Genomic DNA, 15,683 nt, shown 5'->3' with positions numbered 1-15,683 from the left:
AAATACACCAATAATGCTCTTTGCTCAGCTTTTATTCCAATATCCTGAGATACAAATAAACAGTCTCATTCCATTTTTATTCCCTTTTTAAAAAATACATTATTGTACATTTAGTACCTAAGAATGGGAGAGGCTTACAGCACTGGCTGGAGCCAGGTATGGAGTACATGTCCGCATTCCACAGACATTCCTACTAGCTTCACCAATAAATATCCTTTCATTTACAATCATGGCCTCTGGTGGCATCACTTTAAGACTTGAGCCAAAACTGTAGCTGGTTTCACAATATGAAAAAGAGTACGTCAGGGATCAGACTGAAACCATCACATGCTGCCTTTCACTTGTGATTTAAGCTATATGTCAGCTCAGGTTTAAAGTTTAGTACGTCCCCTTTTCAGAATTTGCTAGGAGAAATGCAATTTAATTGGGGTGGTTCTTTGAAGTATTTTCATAAAGTATATTATGTAAGCAAAGCATATAAGCCACATTCCTCACTTAAAGCCATTTAAAACACTCTCTGGTTTTGCAAGTCCAAAGTCAAAGAAATAATTGCTTAGAAAGGCTCTAGTTATCTGCCTTAATACTTCCTTCTTTGACAGGTGAGTTATTTGCTCCCATAATCCCTATTCCTGAGCAAAAAGGCTAGAATAACTTGACTGGAAAAACACAGATAGTGAAAGCTTTCTGGCGTTAAGGGGTTGCACCTGGGTCAAAATGCAAAGTTAAGACAGCAAAATACAGAGCACTTGCTAAGGAGCCAAAAGGAGGAGGACAAATCTGTGCAAGAGCAACTTTGCAATATGTTGATACCTTTTGTTAGATCAGCAAATGCTAGTCACAAAGCTTCTGCTTTAAAGAAACTTGCAACAGCACTGGCATTTGAAGTGTTCATGCCAGGATGGACCTTATACTTGTAAAACAGTATAAAAATATGAGGATTTTAGGCTTGGTCTACACTGCAAACTTATTTCTGTATTACTGTCACGCTCAGAGGTGTGAAAAATCCATACCCCTGAGCGACATAGTTATACCGACCAAACTCCTGGTATAGACAGCACTAGGTAGATAAGAGGTCTTCACTGTTGACACAGCTACTGCCTCTGGGGAGGTGGAGTACCTATGCTGACAGGAGAAGCATAGGTAGCGTCTTCATTAAGTACTGCTGCTGCACCTCTGCAGTGCTGTATGTGGGAACAAGCCCCCAGTGTACATGACATTTTCAGATCTTATTATTCTGCTTCTCTGTATTGTTATTATCTGTACACTTTAGAATCAATAAAAATGACTAAATGGAAATATGACAGATAAAAAAAAATCCCCAAACTATCCACTATTTATAACAGATTATGCAGTGTTACTATCAATATTTTTACTCCATTGCTGGACCAACTAAATTGTCTGTGAAATATAAACCATTAAGATGTAAGCCATTAATTTCTTCTTTGATGCATAAACATAACTCCCCTAAAGAGTTAGTCCAAGGATAGAAAGGTTAGGAAAGTTTATATGGCAAGTTTATTGTGCATGTAATCAGCAGGTGACTGCACCACTACCATCTGTGTCAGACATGTTTTATCATCACAATGACTCTGAGAATGGCTGCTTTCTCCCACTAAATTTCTTACACACAAGCCTTTTACAGACGACCAGCTTTATAAAAAAGACCACACCTAGAATCCCAGCACCTACTCCGTGATCGCTCATTATTTTAGACATTAGGTTGGAACATTTGCTCTCCCCTGTGTGTGACTGCAATGCCTAAACAAGATTTTAATTACAGGAGACAGCAAAAATGACACTAGCTCACGCTACTAAATCTGTAGAATCCTGACACCTGCTGGTAAAGGGAAATCACTGCATCACTTCAGAGCACGAAAGTGCTGGCTTGATGGGTCTTCACATCACAAATACTCAAAATAACTAGAGTCAGCACAAGCTGGAATTGTTGAACCGGAATGTGATGCTCAGGCTGAGTTATATCCCTACTCACATTATGAAGCAGCAGGAGAACCATCCCGCACTCTGGCGCTGAGGAGTCCTCCTTCTCCAGGCTCCAAGGTACTTCCCAGTGTACATAATGAGGAGGTCCTGTGAGTTAACTGTATTACAAACTGGTCCACTGTTAGTCATCTCACCAAAGAGGACGAGGATTAAATGGGCCACGGAGGGAGATCTTCCCTCCCGAGAGATGGTGCATCCAAGACCAGGCTGAAGCACACTCTTGGGCAGCATGGAGACATATCCACTCCTATTGCCCATACTGTCTCTACTCTGTGGACAAAGAGAGGGGTCCAGGCTCCAACGCTGCCAGTCCTGCTCTACATTTACTCCAAAAGTCATGAACAAAAATAATCTGTAGAATAAAAGCAATGAAGATAAAATCTCTCTCTTTAGTCTCGTGGAGGTAGAAAGTAATACTCGCATGTTCAAATTTTTCTCTTAAAACTCTGATGTATGTCTCGGGCCATAATCCAGAACAAATGCCAACCCATTATTTGCTTTTGAAAGACTTCTGTATCTAGGAAACAGTACCAAGAAAATAACAGTGGTATTGTTCACACTGTAATAAAATTAGCCCTCTTTGAGACAAAACACTTCAGAGCCACTTACAGTGTATTTACAACCTGTTACTATGCCATTTCCACTTTCCTTTACACTTCAATTAATTACAGAAAAAGTAATCTTTTCGGTTGTTTTGCTGAGTGAGAGACATTAACAAGGACATTTTATGCACAGAGAATAGTGATACAACACTTAAGTGTGATTAGAAGGAACAGCAATCTTTCAAACAGTTAATGAACTTTACAAGAGTGAACAGCTTTAATATTCCAAATGCTTTTAGAACTTCAGCAACACGCTGTTGGTTAGATATGCTGTTAGAATTAAGCCATATTTTGTTCATGTTCTACTGGCTACACAAAATGAGTTCAGAGTAAAGAAGTTTAAAACATTACAGAATGATGCCAATGAAATCCACCTGCTTTTGTACTTCAGCAGTTCATTTATTTATTACATTCCAAAGAAAGGGAAAGCAGAAGTGGTGAGGGAAAAGGGACTTTAGTATCATATGTGTTTCTGAGCACAAGAAGAGCTAAGGGCACAACTAAAAGTGCACATAAAAATCCAGAGGAGTGGGTGCTGATTGTTACTAAACAGGTTCAGGTAGCTGCTAGAACAGGGGTGGGCAAACTATGGCCCAGGGGCCGCATCCGGCCCTTTAGATGTTTTAATCCAGTTCTTGAGCTTTTGCTGTGGAGCAGGGTCCAGGGCTTTCCCCGCTCCGGCACTCCAGCTGGGGAGCATGGTCAGGAGCTTGCCCCGTTCCGCACAGCTCCTGGAAGCAGCAGTATGTTCTCCCTCCAGCTCCTGCATGTAGGGGCAGCCAGGGGGCTCCACACGCTGCCCCAACCCAAGCGCTGCCACCGCAGCTCCCATTGGCTAGGAACTGCGGCCAATGGGAGGTGCAGGGGCAGCGCCTGCGGACGGGGCAGCACCTCAACGTAGGAGCTGGAGTGGGGACATGCCACTGCTTCCAGGAGCTGCTTGAGGTAAGCGCCACCTGGAGCCTGCACCCCTGACCCCCTCCTGTGCCCCAACCTCCTTCCCCAGCCCTGATCCACCCTCCCACCCTCCAAACCCCTCCGTCCCAGCCCGGGAGCACCCTCCTGCACTCCCAACCCCAGCCCCACCCAGAGCCCGCACCCCAACCTCCTGCTCCAGCCCAGAGCCTCCTCCTGCACCCTGAACTCCTCATTTCTGGTCCCACCCCAGAGCCCGCACCCCCAGCCGGAGCCCTCACCCTCTCCCACACCCCAGCCCCCAGCTGCATGAGCATTCATGGCCTGCTATATAATTTCCATACCCAGATGGGGCCCTTGGGTCAAGTTTGCCCACCCCTGTGCTAGAAGCTAGTGAAGAAGCCAGATCAACAGCAGGCAACTCTGTATGACTCTCATGTCCTCAGTCCAAGAGCCAGCTGGTAGAATGTCATATTAGGAGGTGGTAGAAGTCCCCATCACTCAGCCAAAGGATGGAAAACAAAAGAAGGCCAGTGGGACATGGCTGCTGTCATGGCTGGGTCTCAAACCTGTACTGTTTTGGCTACAGGTGTTATTCCAGCCTTACCCATTAGGAAAGCTCGAGCCAAGCTACTGCAAGTCTGTCTACCCAGGCTGGGAGGCTCACTCCCAGCTCCAATGTAGACATACCTTATAACAAATAATGTATTTTATGGACCTAGAGGATATGGAGGGTAGTTTTTGTAACAACTCAGGAAAAAGACCTGGGCATCCATGTGGACTGCTCTGTGGGCAGATGATGTCAGAAAGCAAACATTAGGGTGTATACAGAAATAGAAAAGAAATAATACTGAAAATATTACACAGCCATTACATAAATCAAATTACATATACCTTTGCTTCAGATACTGGATTCCATTCTGGTCATCCTCTCTTTAAAAGGAGATAGCAGAAATAGAAGGGGTTCAGAGACCAGTGGAAGAAATATCAGCGGCCCAGAGAAGACGGTTGTGAAAAGAGACTGGAAAGGTTTAGTTTAGAGAGGAAACAAATACAAGGTGATAGGATAGAGCTTTAAAAGAACAATTAATAGTATAGAGAAGGTAAATCAGGTGGTCATAGTTACCCTCTCATAATACAAGGACAGTAGGCCAGTTGATGAAATTGAAAGGTAGAAAATTTAAAATTGATACAAGGAAATATATTTTTACATTGCACATAATTAACCTGTGGAACTCATTGCCACAAGGTAAGATTAAGACAAAAAGCTAACTACAATTCCGAAAAGGATTAGATTCTTATAATAATGATGAGAGCAAAAGAAAAGAAAGAAAGAAAATATGGACACATTATTACATAGCTACACACTCAGGGATTTCTTGCACCTTTCCCTGAAGTAAGTATTTGATATTAGACACTGTCAGAAACAGGTTACTGAACAAGATGCAACACTGGTTTTATCGAGGATGGCAATTCCTATGTTACAAGGGAGGACGAATCATCTCTTCACCAAAGAAGTCAACACCAGAATGTTAACAACTCACTAGAACTGAATTGACTCTTCCTATGCAACAATACACTATGGCTCATTGTCTTCAAGTAGAAGTTCAATCCAAACTTTAAATCATTTCATTAAAAAATAAATTACATTAAGAGCTAAGATTCAATTTTCAATTTGGTTTCATGCCATGGTCTCAGCTTTTCTTTTTATGACCATTCTAAAGAGATTTCAAATTATAATCTATCTCTTGACATATATTGTACTGTAAGTTTTAATCAAGTCTCCCCAAAGAGAAGACAATCTACTAGTACCCTCAATCACTTTAAAATCTTGTTTGGAGCCTTCTGTTTTCCCACTATGCAGTAATATTTAACATCATTGCTTCCAACATATGTACATTCCATTCATCTGACATTCAGAACATATCTTCTTTCAGTCTGTCTCAGTAACCCCCAGAGTATTGTATGCAATGTGTCTTATTTCAGAATGCCTAACACAGTTTTATAAGCTACCATCATATTTTCATGTATAGCTATTGAACAACTAATGTGTCTGAAGTGACATATAAGACATTTACTTTGCTTTCAGTTATACTATTTTCCTCTTATATTGTTTTCTATTTCTAAACTCCTTTATATGTCTCATATTTCCAAGTTCTCTTATTCCTGGTGCACTGTTTTTAAAATTCAGCCTCTTATCTTTTTTAAAATGCCAGCTTTCTTTGGTAGCCATATGTTTCATGTGATCCTCTCAAGAACATATTGCCAATCCATATGTCTCAACACTAAAGGCTCTATATATTTTTAAGTTGTTAAGAATTCTGAGCTGACTATAGCTCCCAAAGTCCTGCGTGCAGTGAGTGCAACATAAATAAATAGTAGGACTTAAAAGGTGACTAAAACAGAGTATTTCCAGCTAAAAATATTTCCACAAGGTAGTTCCCAATGGCAAACTTTGAAATGGGGCTAATGCTCCCTCAGTAACAATTTCAAAGTACTTACCAGTGGGTTGCTGCAATTGTAAATTGAAAGTATCCATTTTCCTTTCAAAGGGATCATGCTAACTGGTGTAAGCAGCTCTACGCAACCCTAATGCATCCCCAGAGCAAGTCTATCCTGCGCACTGAATTAGACAGGAGTTGTGTGTTAAAAATAGTAAGTTATCATGTAATTAAAGACTGAATCATAACGCAGACTCACAAGGGGCTGAACTTTGACTTTGCCACTGTTGCACCTTCGCTCATTTTATTGCTTAGTACACCGGACCCTCACTAGAACGCGCGTCTACGTAATGCAAATTCGGATATAACGCAGTCGCGGCCATGAATCCCAATTTTAAGTAAGCACAGTACAATTTTTTTTGAGTATAGACGTGATAAATTGACCGCTGAGAGCTCTCCTGTCGACTCTAGTACACCACCAGAATGAGGAGTGTAAGTGCAGTTGACAAGAGAGCATCAGCTATTCCTGTAGCTGAACTTGCGTATCTTAGATCGACCCCGCACGGTAGTGTAGACAAGCCCTAAGACGATTGCTGTAGGCCTAGAATGCCATACAAATGTAATGTAATAAAAATGTACAGGTACAGTACTGTATTTATCTTTAGAAAGATGTCAAAAATGTCGGGCAAAAGGAAGGCTTACTCAGTGCAGGAGAAATTGGATGCTATCGAACGACTTAGAAATGGCGAAACCCAGGCAAAGATTAGCCATGATACTGGCATTAACGAGTCCACCTTTCGTGGATGACTAAAGAATGCTGACAAGCTCGGAAGTTACATTCCTAACCTGGATGAAGAGCACATTCAAAGAAAACGAGCCCATTTATCGAATGCTGCCGATCTTGATTCTGTGGTGTACATGTGGTTTGTGCAAGAACAGCAGAAAGGCATTCTGATCTCTAGTCTTCTAAAAGCCATACAAGCGGAAAAATTCGACTGGGAACTTAATGGTGAATTCAGCAATTTTAAGGCGAGTTCAGAAAAGACACGAAATCTCTCAGATTGCAGTTTCGGGAGAAAAACGCTCTGCTGATGATGACGATGCACAATCGTACCCTGTGAAACTGAGGGAAATTTTACAGGCAGAGGGTTACTCGGAGGAACAGGTTTACAATGCAGACGAAACAGAAATTTATTATAAAATGTTGCCCGATAAAACCCTGGCTGTCGGAACAGATGAACATAAGAAAGAAGGATATAAACAGGCAAAAGATCGCCTTACTTTATTGTTTTGTGTGAATGCAATAGGCAAGCATAAATTAAAACCATTGTGCATTGGAAAGTCTTGCATGCCTTGGTGCTTTCATCACGTAAATGTGAATTGCCTGCCGTTTTCGTACAAGAACTCCAGAACTTCCTGGATGACAAGAGAGATTTCTGAACAATGGTTCTTCACCAAATTTGTCCCTTCTATGCGAAAGCATTTGCGGGCAAAATGCTTAGAAGAAAAGGCTGTTCTTTTGCTACACAACTGCCCAGCACATCCTCCAGCCAAAAGACTCAGAACCTGTGACAGTAAAATATGGGTTGTATACTTACCTAAAAACACAACTTTCAAAATCCAGCCACTTGATCAAGGTGTTATCGCCATTTTTAAGCTGCACTATCAACGGAACTTGGTACGACACATGATAGAAAGCGAGTTGTCTGTCACCGATTTTCTGAAGAAGTTGACTATAAAAGACTTCTTTTACATTAGCGGCGATTCCTGGAATTTATTACATGCTGAAACAATAAACCGTTGTTGGATGGTGGGACTGAGAGAGTCGTTTGGCCACCCGCTCCTGGAAGAAAATGAAGAAAGCAGATCAGTCTGACGAGGAATTCGACTTCAAGGGATTTACAGAGGAGGAAGTTGGAAGAACAGACATGGAGTAGATGCAGGAGCTGTGCCCGCAACTGTCCACGCTTGGGGTAACTGTTCTGCCACAAAATATTTGAGTCCTGGATAAGAGGCGCCGATGAAGCAGAAGAATTTTGTCCTGTTGCTGAAAGTCTAACGGATGACCAAATTCTTCAGGTAGTTACGACCAAACAACATTCCAGAAGCTGAAGAATTGGCTTTCGATGTGGAAGAAGAAGAGGAAGATGAAGTGGACGTTGTTCCAACGTCAACTGCGACTGTAGCCGGCTTAGAGACTGCTTTGAGATGGTTCGAGACGCAAGACGTTGAGCCTATAAAAATTATGCAGCTACGTAGCCTTTTGCAGTTTGCTAAGCAGAAGCAGCACAGCAGCAAGAAGCAAAAGCAACTCAACGACTTTTTTAAGAAAAACTAGACTAGTTTATTGTAATGTCTACTTTAAATCTCGAATAAAGCAACACTTTTTTTCTCATTTATTGTTTCCTTCAAGTAGTTTATTTTCTAAGGTTTTCTATACTTTATGGATGTGACATTTACTGTACACAGGAATTTCATTTTAACGCAGTCCCCGCTATAACGCGGTACTTGGCATGGATCCCAAATCCCGCGTTCTAGCGAGGGTCCGGTGTATCTAGAAAGGCCAACAGAAATCAACATTGTAAACGACAAATGACCTGTGTCATTTTTACATGGTAGAGAGGATGAAAGACTTCCTCTTAGAGAAATTGTCTTGATCTATTTTTACATCAATAATGTGCGTAATGCTGTGCACAGCCAAAATGAAAATGGACAATCCTGATCTAACAGAGAAAGGACTATAATTAAAGGGACTATCCATCTGTTAGAACAGGGGTGGGCAAACATTTTGGCCTGAGGGCCACATCGGGGTTCCGAAACTGTAAGGAGGGCCAGGTAGGGAAGGCTGTGCTTCCCCAAACAGCCTGGCCCCCGCTCCCTATCCACCCTCTCGCACTTCCCGCCCCCTGACTGCCCCCCTCAGAATCCCCACCCCATCCAACCCCCCGCCCCTTGTCCCCTGACTGCCGCCTCCCAGGACCCCCTGCCCCTGGGACCTCATCCCCTATCCAACCCCTCCCTGCTCCCTGTCCCCTGACTGCTCCAACCCCTATCCAGACCCCCGCCCCGACAGGCCCACCGGAACTCCCACACCTATCCAACCGCTCCTTGCTCCCTCTCCCCTGACTGCCCCCCGGAACCCCCTGCCCCTTATCCAACCCCCTGCTCCCCGCCTCCTTACCATGCCACTCAGAGCACCAGAACTGGCAGCCGTGCTGCCTGGCTGGAGCCAGCCACACTGCCACGCAGTCTAGAGCACCAGGGCAGGCCGGCGGCTCTCGCAGCCGCGCTGCCCAGCAGAAGCTCACAGCCCCGCCACCCAAAGTGGCAGCATGGTGAGCTGAGGCTGTGGGGGAGGGGGAACAGCAGGAGAGGGGCTGAGGGCTAGCCTCCCCGGCCAGGAGCTCAAGTGCCGGGCAGAACGGTCCCATGAGCCGTAGTTTGCCCACCTCTGTGTTAGAACCTGGAATGCATACCCAAGGTTTAACAACACCATGCACAGAATAGATAGTGAGCTATCCTCCTTAAGAGTAAGACTTGTGAGAAGCAAAGAAGTTTTACGGACAGTCTAGATCTGAGCTTTGTGTTTTGTCATGTATAAATGAATATAGTCAGTGGTGACATAACTTATTGCTGTACCTGCAAGATATTTCATGGAAAATAAATTGCAATATATGCAAGCAATGGGAACTTTACTATGAAAACACCATGTTGTCTACTTATAACAATGTAAATACCATGCATCACTACAGTATTTGATCAGATCATGGAGATAAAGGAGTCAGACATTCATAATTACAATGGATGATAAGGGTGGTAACAAAGCAGTTTGGCATTCCTGCAAATGGACCAAAGTTTAATAAATATGGCAACACCCATAATAAAAATATGGCAACAACTTTTTGCACAGGTTCTGTATGTTTTTCTGTTAGGAATAGTCTGTCTACTTCGTGTCTCATCATGCAATAGCCTCAAAGACCCTAAATGCACTTTCTAACCTTTCAAAAGCTATTCAGGGGAAGAGGAAGGAGGTCTGCATTTCCAGTCTCTGAACAGGATAACCCCTGAACTCATCTAAAGATACCACAAATAGATAATAATAAGGTTCCATACATGAAGATTGAGGAAGAAAACTCCACCCCCTTAACCCAGGACCAAAACATGTTTTGCCATGTACGCACGCACACACACACAAGTCATTATTACAGAGAGCTGAAACTTGGGAACATTTTTTCCTAATTCTTTTTTTAATTCAAACTTCCATCAAAACATTCAAATTTGAAAAACTCTGTCCAGCTTTAGCTGCTATTCCAGCCCCTCTGGCACTACCTGAAGTGGGAGGTACAGGATCCATGTAAACCTGCCTCCCCGGGATGCCCTATTGCAGACTTCTGTGCCAGGCTCCTTCCACAGTGCACAAGAGCTACAGTGGTCCCTACATTACCCCTCCTTGCCATTCTCCTCCTCCCAACTGTAGTTGAGTTTTGCCCTATGATTTTCCTGTTTTCTCATTTTGATCTCTAACTTAGGCTTGTTAAATGCAACTAACCATAGTTCACATGTAGTAAGTTGTTTCTTATGGCTGAACTAAGCTTAACTAAATAAAATGTTAGACATTTTAAAAGCCACCTTTCAAAGGCCTCAAACCTGCTGATTAATAATTTACAGAATTTCATGCAAGACAGACAACAGGAAAGGAAGTAACAAAAAAAATGCTGGATACAGGGGAAAGAAAGAATGACCATAGGAGGCAAATGAAATCACCTGCCATCTAACCTGAATATAGAGAATTCTAAAGTGAGAAGGATGGACAAAAGAGAAGAAATTAACAAGTCAATCAACTGAAGCAAAATAAAGTGAATATGCTAATAGATGGAGACTTAATACTGGTGCTAATGCTGATAACACTAAATGACTAAAGAGAATTCCCATGAAAGAAAACTAATGCTTCTGGGAAAAGAACATGCTAATAATAAACATTTAAAATCCAGGTTTCAGAGGAACAGCCGTGTTAGTCTGTATTCGCAAAAAGAAAAGGAGTACTTGTGGCACCTTAGAGACTAACCAATTTATTTGAGCATGAGCTTTCGTGAGCTACAGCTCACTTCATCAGATGTTTACCGTGGAAACTGCAGCAGACTTTATATACACACAGAAATCATGAAACAATACCTCCTCCCACCCCACTGTCCTGCTGGTAATAGCTTATCTAAAGTGATCAACAGGTGGGACATTTCCAGCACAAATCCAGGTTTTCTCACCCTCCACCCCCCCACACAAATTCACTCTCCTGCTGGTGCTAGCCCATCCAAAGTGACAACTCTTTACATAATCAAGTCGGGCTATTTCCTGCATAGATCAAGGTTTTCTCACATCCCCCCCACCCCCATACACACACAAACTCACTCTCCTGCTGGTAATAGCTCATCTAAACTGACCATTCTCCAGGTTTAAATCCAAGTTAAACCAGAACATCTGGGGGGGGGGGGGTAGGAAAAAACAAGAGGAAACAGGCTACCTTGCATAATGACTTAGCCACTCCCAGTCTCTATTTAAGCCTAAATTAATAGTATCCAATTTGCAAATGAATTCCAATTCAGCAGTTTCTCGCTGGAGTCTGGATTTGAAGTTTTTTTGTTTTAAGATAGCGACCTTCATGTCTGTGATTGCGTGACCAGAGAGATTGAAGTGTTCTCCGACTGGTTTATGAATGTTATAATTCTTGACATCTGATTTGTGTCCATTTATTCTTTTACGTAGAGACTGTCCAGTTTGACCAATGTACATGGCAGAGGGGCATTGCTGGCACATGATGGCATAGATCACATTGGTGGATGTGCAGGTGAACGAGCACATCCACCAATGAACCTGGTGGCTGAACTTTGTGACTTTGTCCTTACCCATAACTATTTCACATTTGGGGACAATGTATACCTTCAGATCAGCGGCACTGCTATGGGTACCCGCATGGCCCCACAGTATGCCAACATTTTTATGGCTGATTTAGAACAACGCTTCCTCAGCTCTCGTCCCCTAAAGCCCCTACTCTACTTGCGCTATATTGATGACATCTTCATCATCTGGACCCATGGAAAAGAAGCCCTTGAGGAATTCCACCATGATTTCAACAATTTCCATCCCACCACCAACCTCAGCCTGGTCCAGTCCACACAAGAGATCCACTTCCTGGACACTACAGTGCTAATAAACAATGGCCACATAAACACCACCCTATACCGTAAACCTACTGACCGCTATTCCTACCTGCATGCCTCCAGCTTTCACCCTGACCACACCACACGATCCATCGTCTACAGCCAAGCTCTGCGATACAACCGCATTTGCTCCAACCCCTCAGACAGAGACAAACACCTACAAGATCTCTGTCAAGCTTTCTTACAACTACAATACCCACCTGCAGAAGTAAAGAAACAGATTGATAGAGCCAGAAGAGTTCCCAGAAGTTACCTACTACAGGACAGGCCTAACAAAGAAAATAACAGAACGCCACTAGCCGTCACCTTCAGCCCCCAACTAAAACCCCTCCAACGCATTATTAAGGATCTACAACCTATCCTAAAGGATGACCCAACACTCTCACAAGTCTTGGGAGACAGGCCAGTCCTTGCCTACAGACAGCCCCGCAACCTGAAGCAAATACTCACCAACAACCACATACCACACAACAGAACCACTAACCCAGGAACTTATCCTTGCAACAAAGCCCGTTGCCAATTGTGCCCACATATCTATTCAGGGGACACCATCACAGGGCCTAATAACATCAGCCACACTATCAGAGGCTCGTTCACCTGCACATCCACCAATGTGATCTATGCCATCATGTGCCAGCAATGCCCCTCTGCCATGTACATTGGTCAAACTGGACAGTCTCTACGTAAAAGAATAAATGGACACAAATCAGATGTCAAGAATTATAACATTCATAAACCAGTCGGAGAACACTTCAATCTCTCTGGTCACGCAATCACAGACATGAAGGTCGCTATCTTAAAACAAAAAAACTTCAAATCCAGACTCCAGCGAGAAACTGCTGAATTGGAATTCATTTGCAAATTGGATACTATTAATTTAGGCTTAAATAGAGACTGGGAGTGGCTAAGTCATTATGCAAGGTAGCCTGTTTCCTCTTGTTTTTTCCTACCCCCCCCCCCAGATGTTCTGGTTTAACTTGGATTTAAACCTGGAGAATGGTCAGTTTAGATGAGCTATTACCAGCAGGAGAGTGAGTTTGTGTGTGTATGGGGGTGGGGGGGATGTGAGAAAACCTTGATCTATGCAGGAAATAGCCCGACTTGATTATGTAAAGAGTTGTCACTTTGGATGGGCTAGCACCAGCAGGAGAGTGAATTTGTGTGGGGGGGTGGAGGGTGAGAAAACCTGGATTTGTGCTGGAAATGTCCCACCTGTTGATCACTTTAGATAAGCTATTACCAGCAGGACAGTGGGGTGGGAGGAGGTATTGTTTCATGATTTCTGTGTGTATATAAAGTCTGCTGCAGTTTCCACGGTAAACATCTGATGAAGTGAGCTGTAGCTCACGAAAGCTCATGCTCAAATAAATTGGTTAGTCTCTAAGGTGCCACAAGTACTCCTTTTCTTTTTATTTAAAATCCAGTTAAACTGAATTGGTTTGAATTGCTGCAGTATCCAACTTACAGGAGCTGTTGGCAACTTCACCCAGTGTGTGCAATCTGGTAAGTCTCTGTATAGGTGAGCAACTCTCAGGCCTTGTCTACACTGGCAAGTTTCTGTGCAGTAAAGCAGCTTTCTGTGGTGTAACTCCCGAGGTGTACATACTGCCAAGCCACTTTGTGCGCAGAAACTCCTCAGTTGCAGCGTTGCAAAAAAAACACCTTGACAAGAGTCGGAAGCCTTACAGCACAGAGGCTCTAGCGTTGTATTGGCAGTGTAAACACATTACAGCACAGAAAGCAATCAACTGGCCTCCGGAAGTGTCCCATAATCCCTCAAGTGACCGCTCTGCTCATTGTTTTGAACTCGGCCAGCTGCCGTGAAGGCATGCATCCCTCCACTTTCAAGGCTCTGTTTCTGACTGCCCTTGAAAAGCACCTGGCAACATAGTAGGATGCCCATGGAACAATGTGGTTGGGAAACCAATATCATGTGACACTGTGCCTGCCCCATGAGGCATTGCAAACCCTTCCCAAAGCACCCTGCGGCCAGTTGCACAGTTGCACAATGCAAGAGCTGCTAATGTGGATGGGCCCCACCATCACAAGGAGCACAGTGTGGACACGCAACAGTGGTTTAATTCCTGCGCTTTAATAAAAGTGGCGTAACTTGTTGCGCAGAAACTCACCACTGTAAACATACCCTCAGAATCAGGTTTCTCACATGAATTCAGCATTTGCTTTCCATTAATATTCTTAAATGTTGCTGCCAGTGAAGATGTTCACTGGAATATTTGCAGAAAGCAAACAAAGAAGGAATGTGAACAAAGGCAAAGCAAGTTTGTTTATAATTTGTGGGCAGTTGGAGAGGGTTGGATTGAAGAGCTGGATGTGGTGGGGTTTGATTTGGAGGTCAAATGGCAGTAAAATTAGTTTTCTACAGACTAGAATTTTTATATTGACTTATAAAACAGACTAACTTTTAGATCTTGTAAAGTGCCAAGAGCCTGAGGCTGAAATGAACAAACAAATGAAAATGTGAATGAATAATGACCCAAAATAATTTGAAATATTCACCCAGCTCTAGTAGAAAGTGCTTTTATTTTGCAGTCTAAGAACTTAATCCTGAAAGCTGTTCTGCAGGCTCTGCGAAGACACTAGGATACATCGACACACAACAACATTTAGGATCCAAGATTCTATAAAAATTCCTACAGTCCAGCCTAAAACTTCCAGAAATTAGGATATCAGGAACCAGAGTGCATTCTAACACACTGTCCTTCCCTTCTAATAGCTTCTTATTGACCCAAGGCAACTCCTGCTCATTGAGTCTGAGGCTATGGCTACACTACAGCTTAAATCATCATAAATTGTGTCACTCAGAGATTGAATTAGCTACCCCCTTGAGCAACATAACTTACACCAATTTAAGCGCCAGTGCGGACAGCGCTATGTCAGCGGGAGAGCTACTGCCAGTTGTGAGGGCTGGAGTAAGCTCTCTAGTGTAGGCATCACCCGAGATTCAGCATCAGAAAGAAGGAAACACTTACCCACAGACAACGCTTCTTCCCTTACATCATTATCACAAGGCTGATGAATGTTCCAAGATGTCAAAGGAAGTGAACAAATTTCTTCAGCGGAAGTTAACTTGACCATATCCATGTGACTGCTCTGGGGCTTGTACCGTGGAATGAAACACTCCTTCCCTCTCTGAAATATGTCCTTAATGATTTCTTCTGTCTCGATTTCGTCTTGCATACTCAGAAAGACTGCAATTCTTTGGGACTCTTGGTACTTGGAATGCCCAATCACCTACATGGGAAATTATTGCAATGAGGTTTAAAAGCTTATGAAAAGATCCACTTATTTTTTTTACTTAAAAAATCAGGTTTGAGCAATATTCTCTGTGAAAAGTTTGAAAATATAAACTCCCTCTTTAATGTTTCATATCAGGAAAACTTTTTCCCCTCCACCCCTCTGTTTACTAAAAGTGAAATTAACATAGATTATTTTATATACTCAGTTTATAAACCATATTAGCATTACTGAGGATATAGCAACATAGTTTT

General features: G+C 42.9%; 1 protein-coding gene across 2 annotated transcripts in view; it reads right to left on the bottom strand.

The window, feature by feature from the left end:
- The window catches only part of MTHFS (methenyltetrahydrofolate synthetase), a 35,777-nt gene that overhangs the window by 15,871 nt on the left and 4,223 nt on the right, over positions 1 to 15,683 (bottom strand). For both annotated transcript variants that reach the window (XM_073304122.2, XM_073304123.1), the window contains exon 2: positions 15,165 to 15,426. In XM_073304122.2, coding sequence (XP_073160223.1) covers positions 15,165 to 15,426 — 262 coding nt within the window. The remainder of the gene's footprint in view (positions 1 to 15,164; positions 15,427 to 15,683) is intronic.

This window comes from Lepidochelys kempii, chromosome 10, assembly GCF_965140285.1.
Source record: "Lepidochelys kempii isolate rLepKem1 chromosome 10, rLepKem1.hap1, whole genome shotgun sequence".
Classification (NCBI taxonomy): domain Eukaryota; kingdom Metazoa; phylum Chordata; order Testudines; family Cheloniidae; genus Lepidochelys; species Lepidochelys kempii.
Note: the sequence above shows the minus strand (reverse complement) of the source record. Positions and strands in the feature narration are given on the sequence as shown.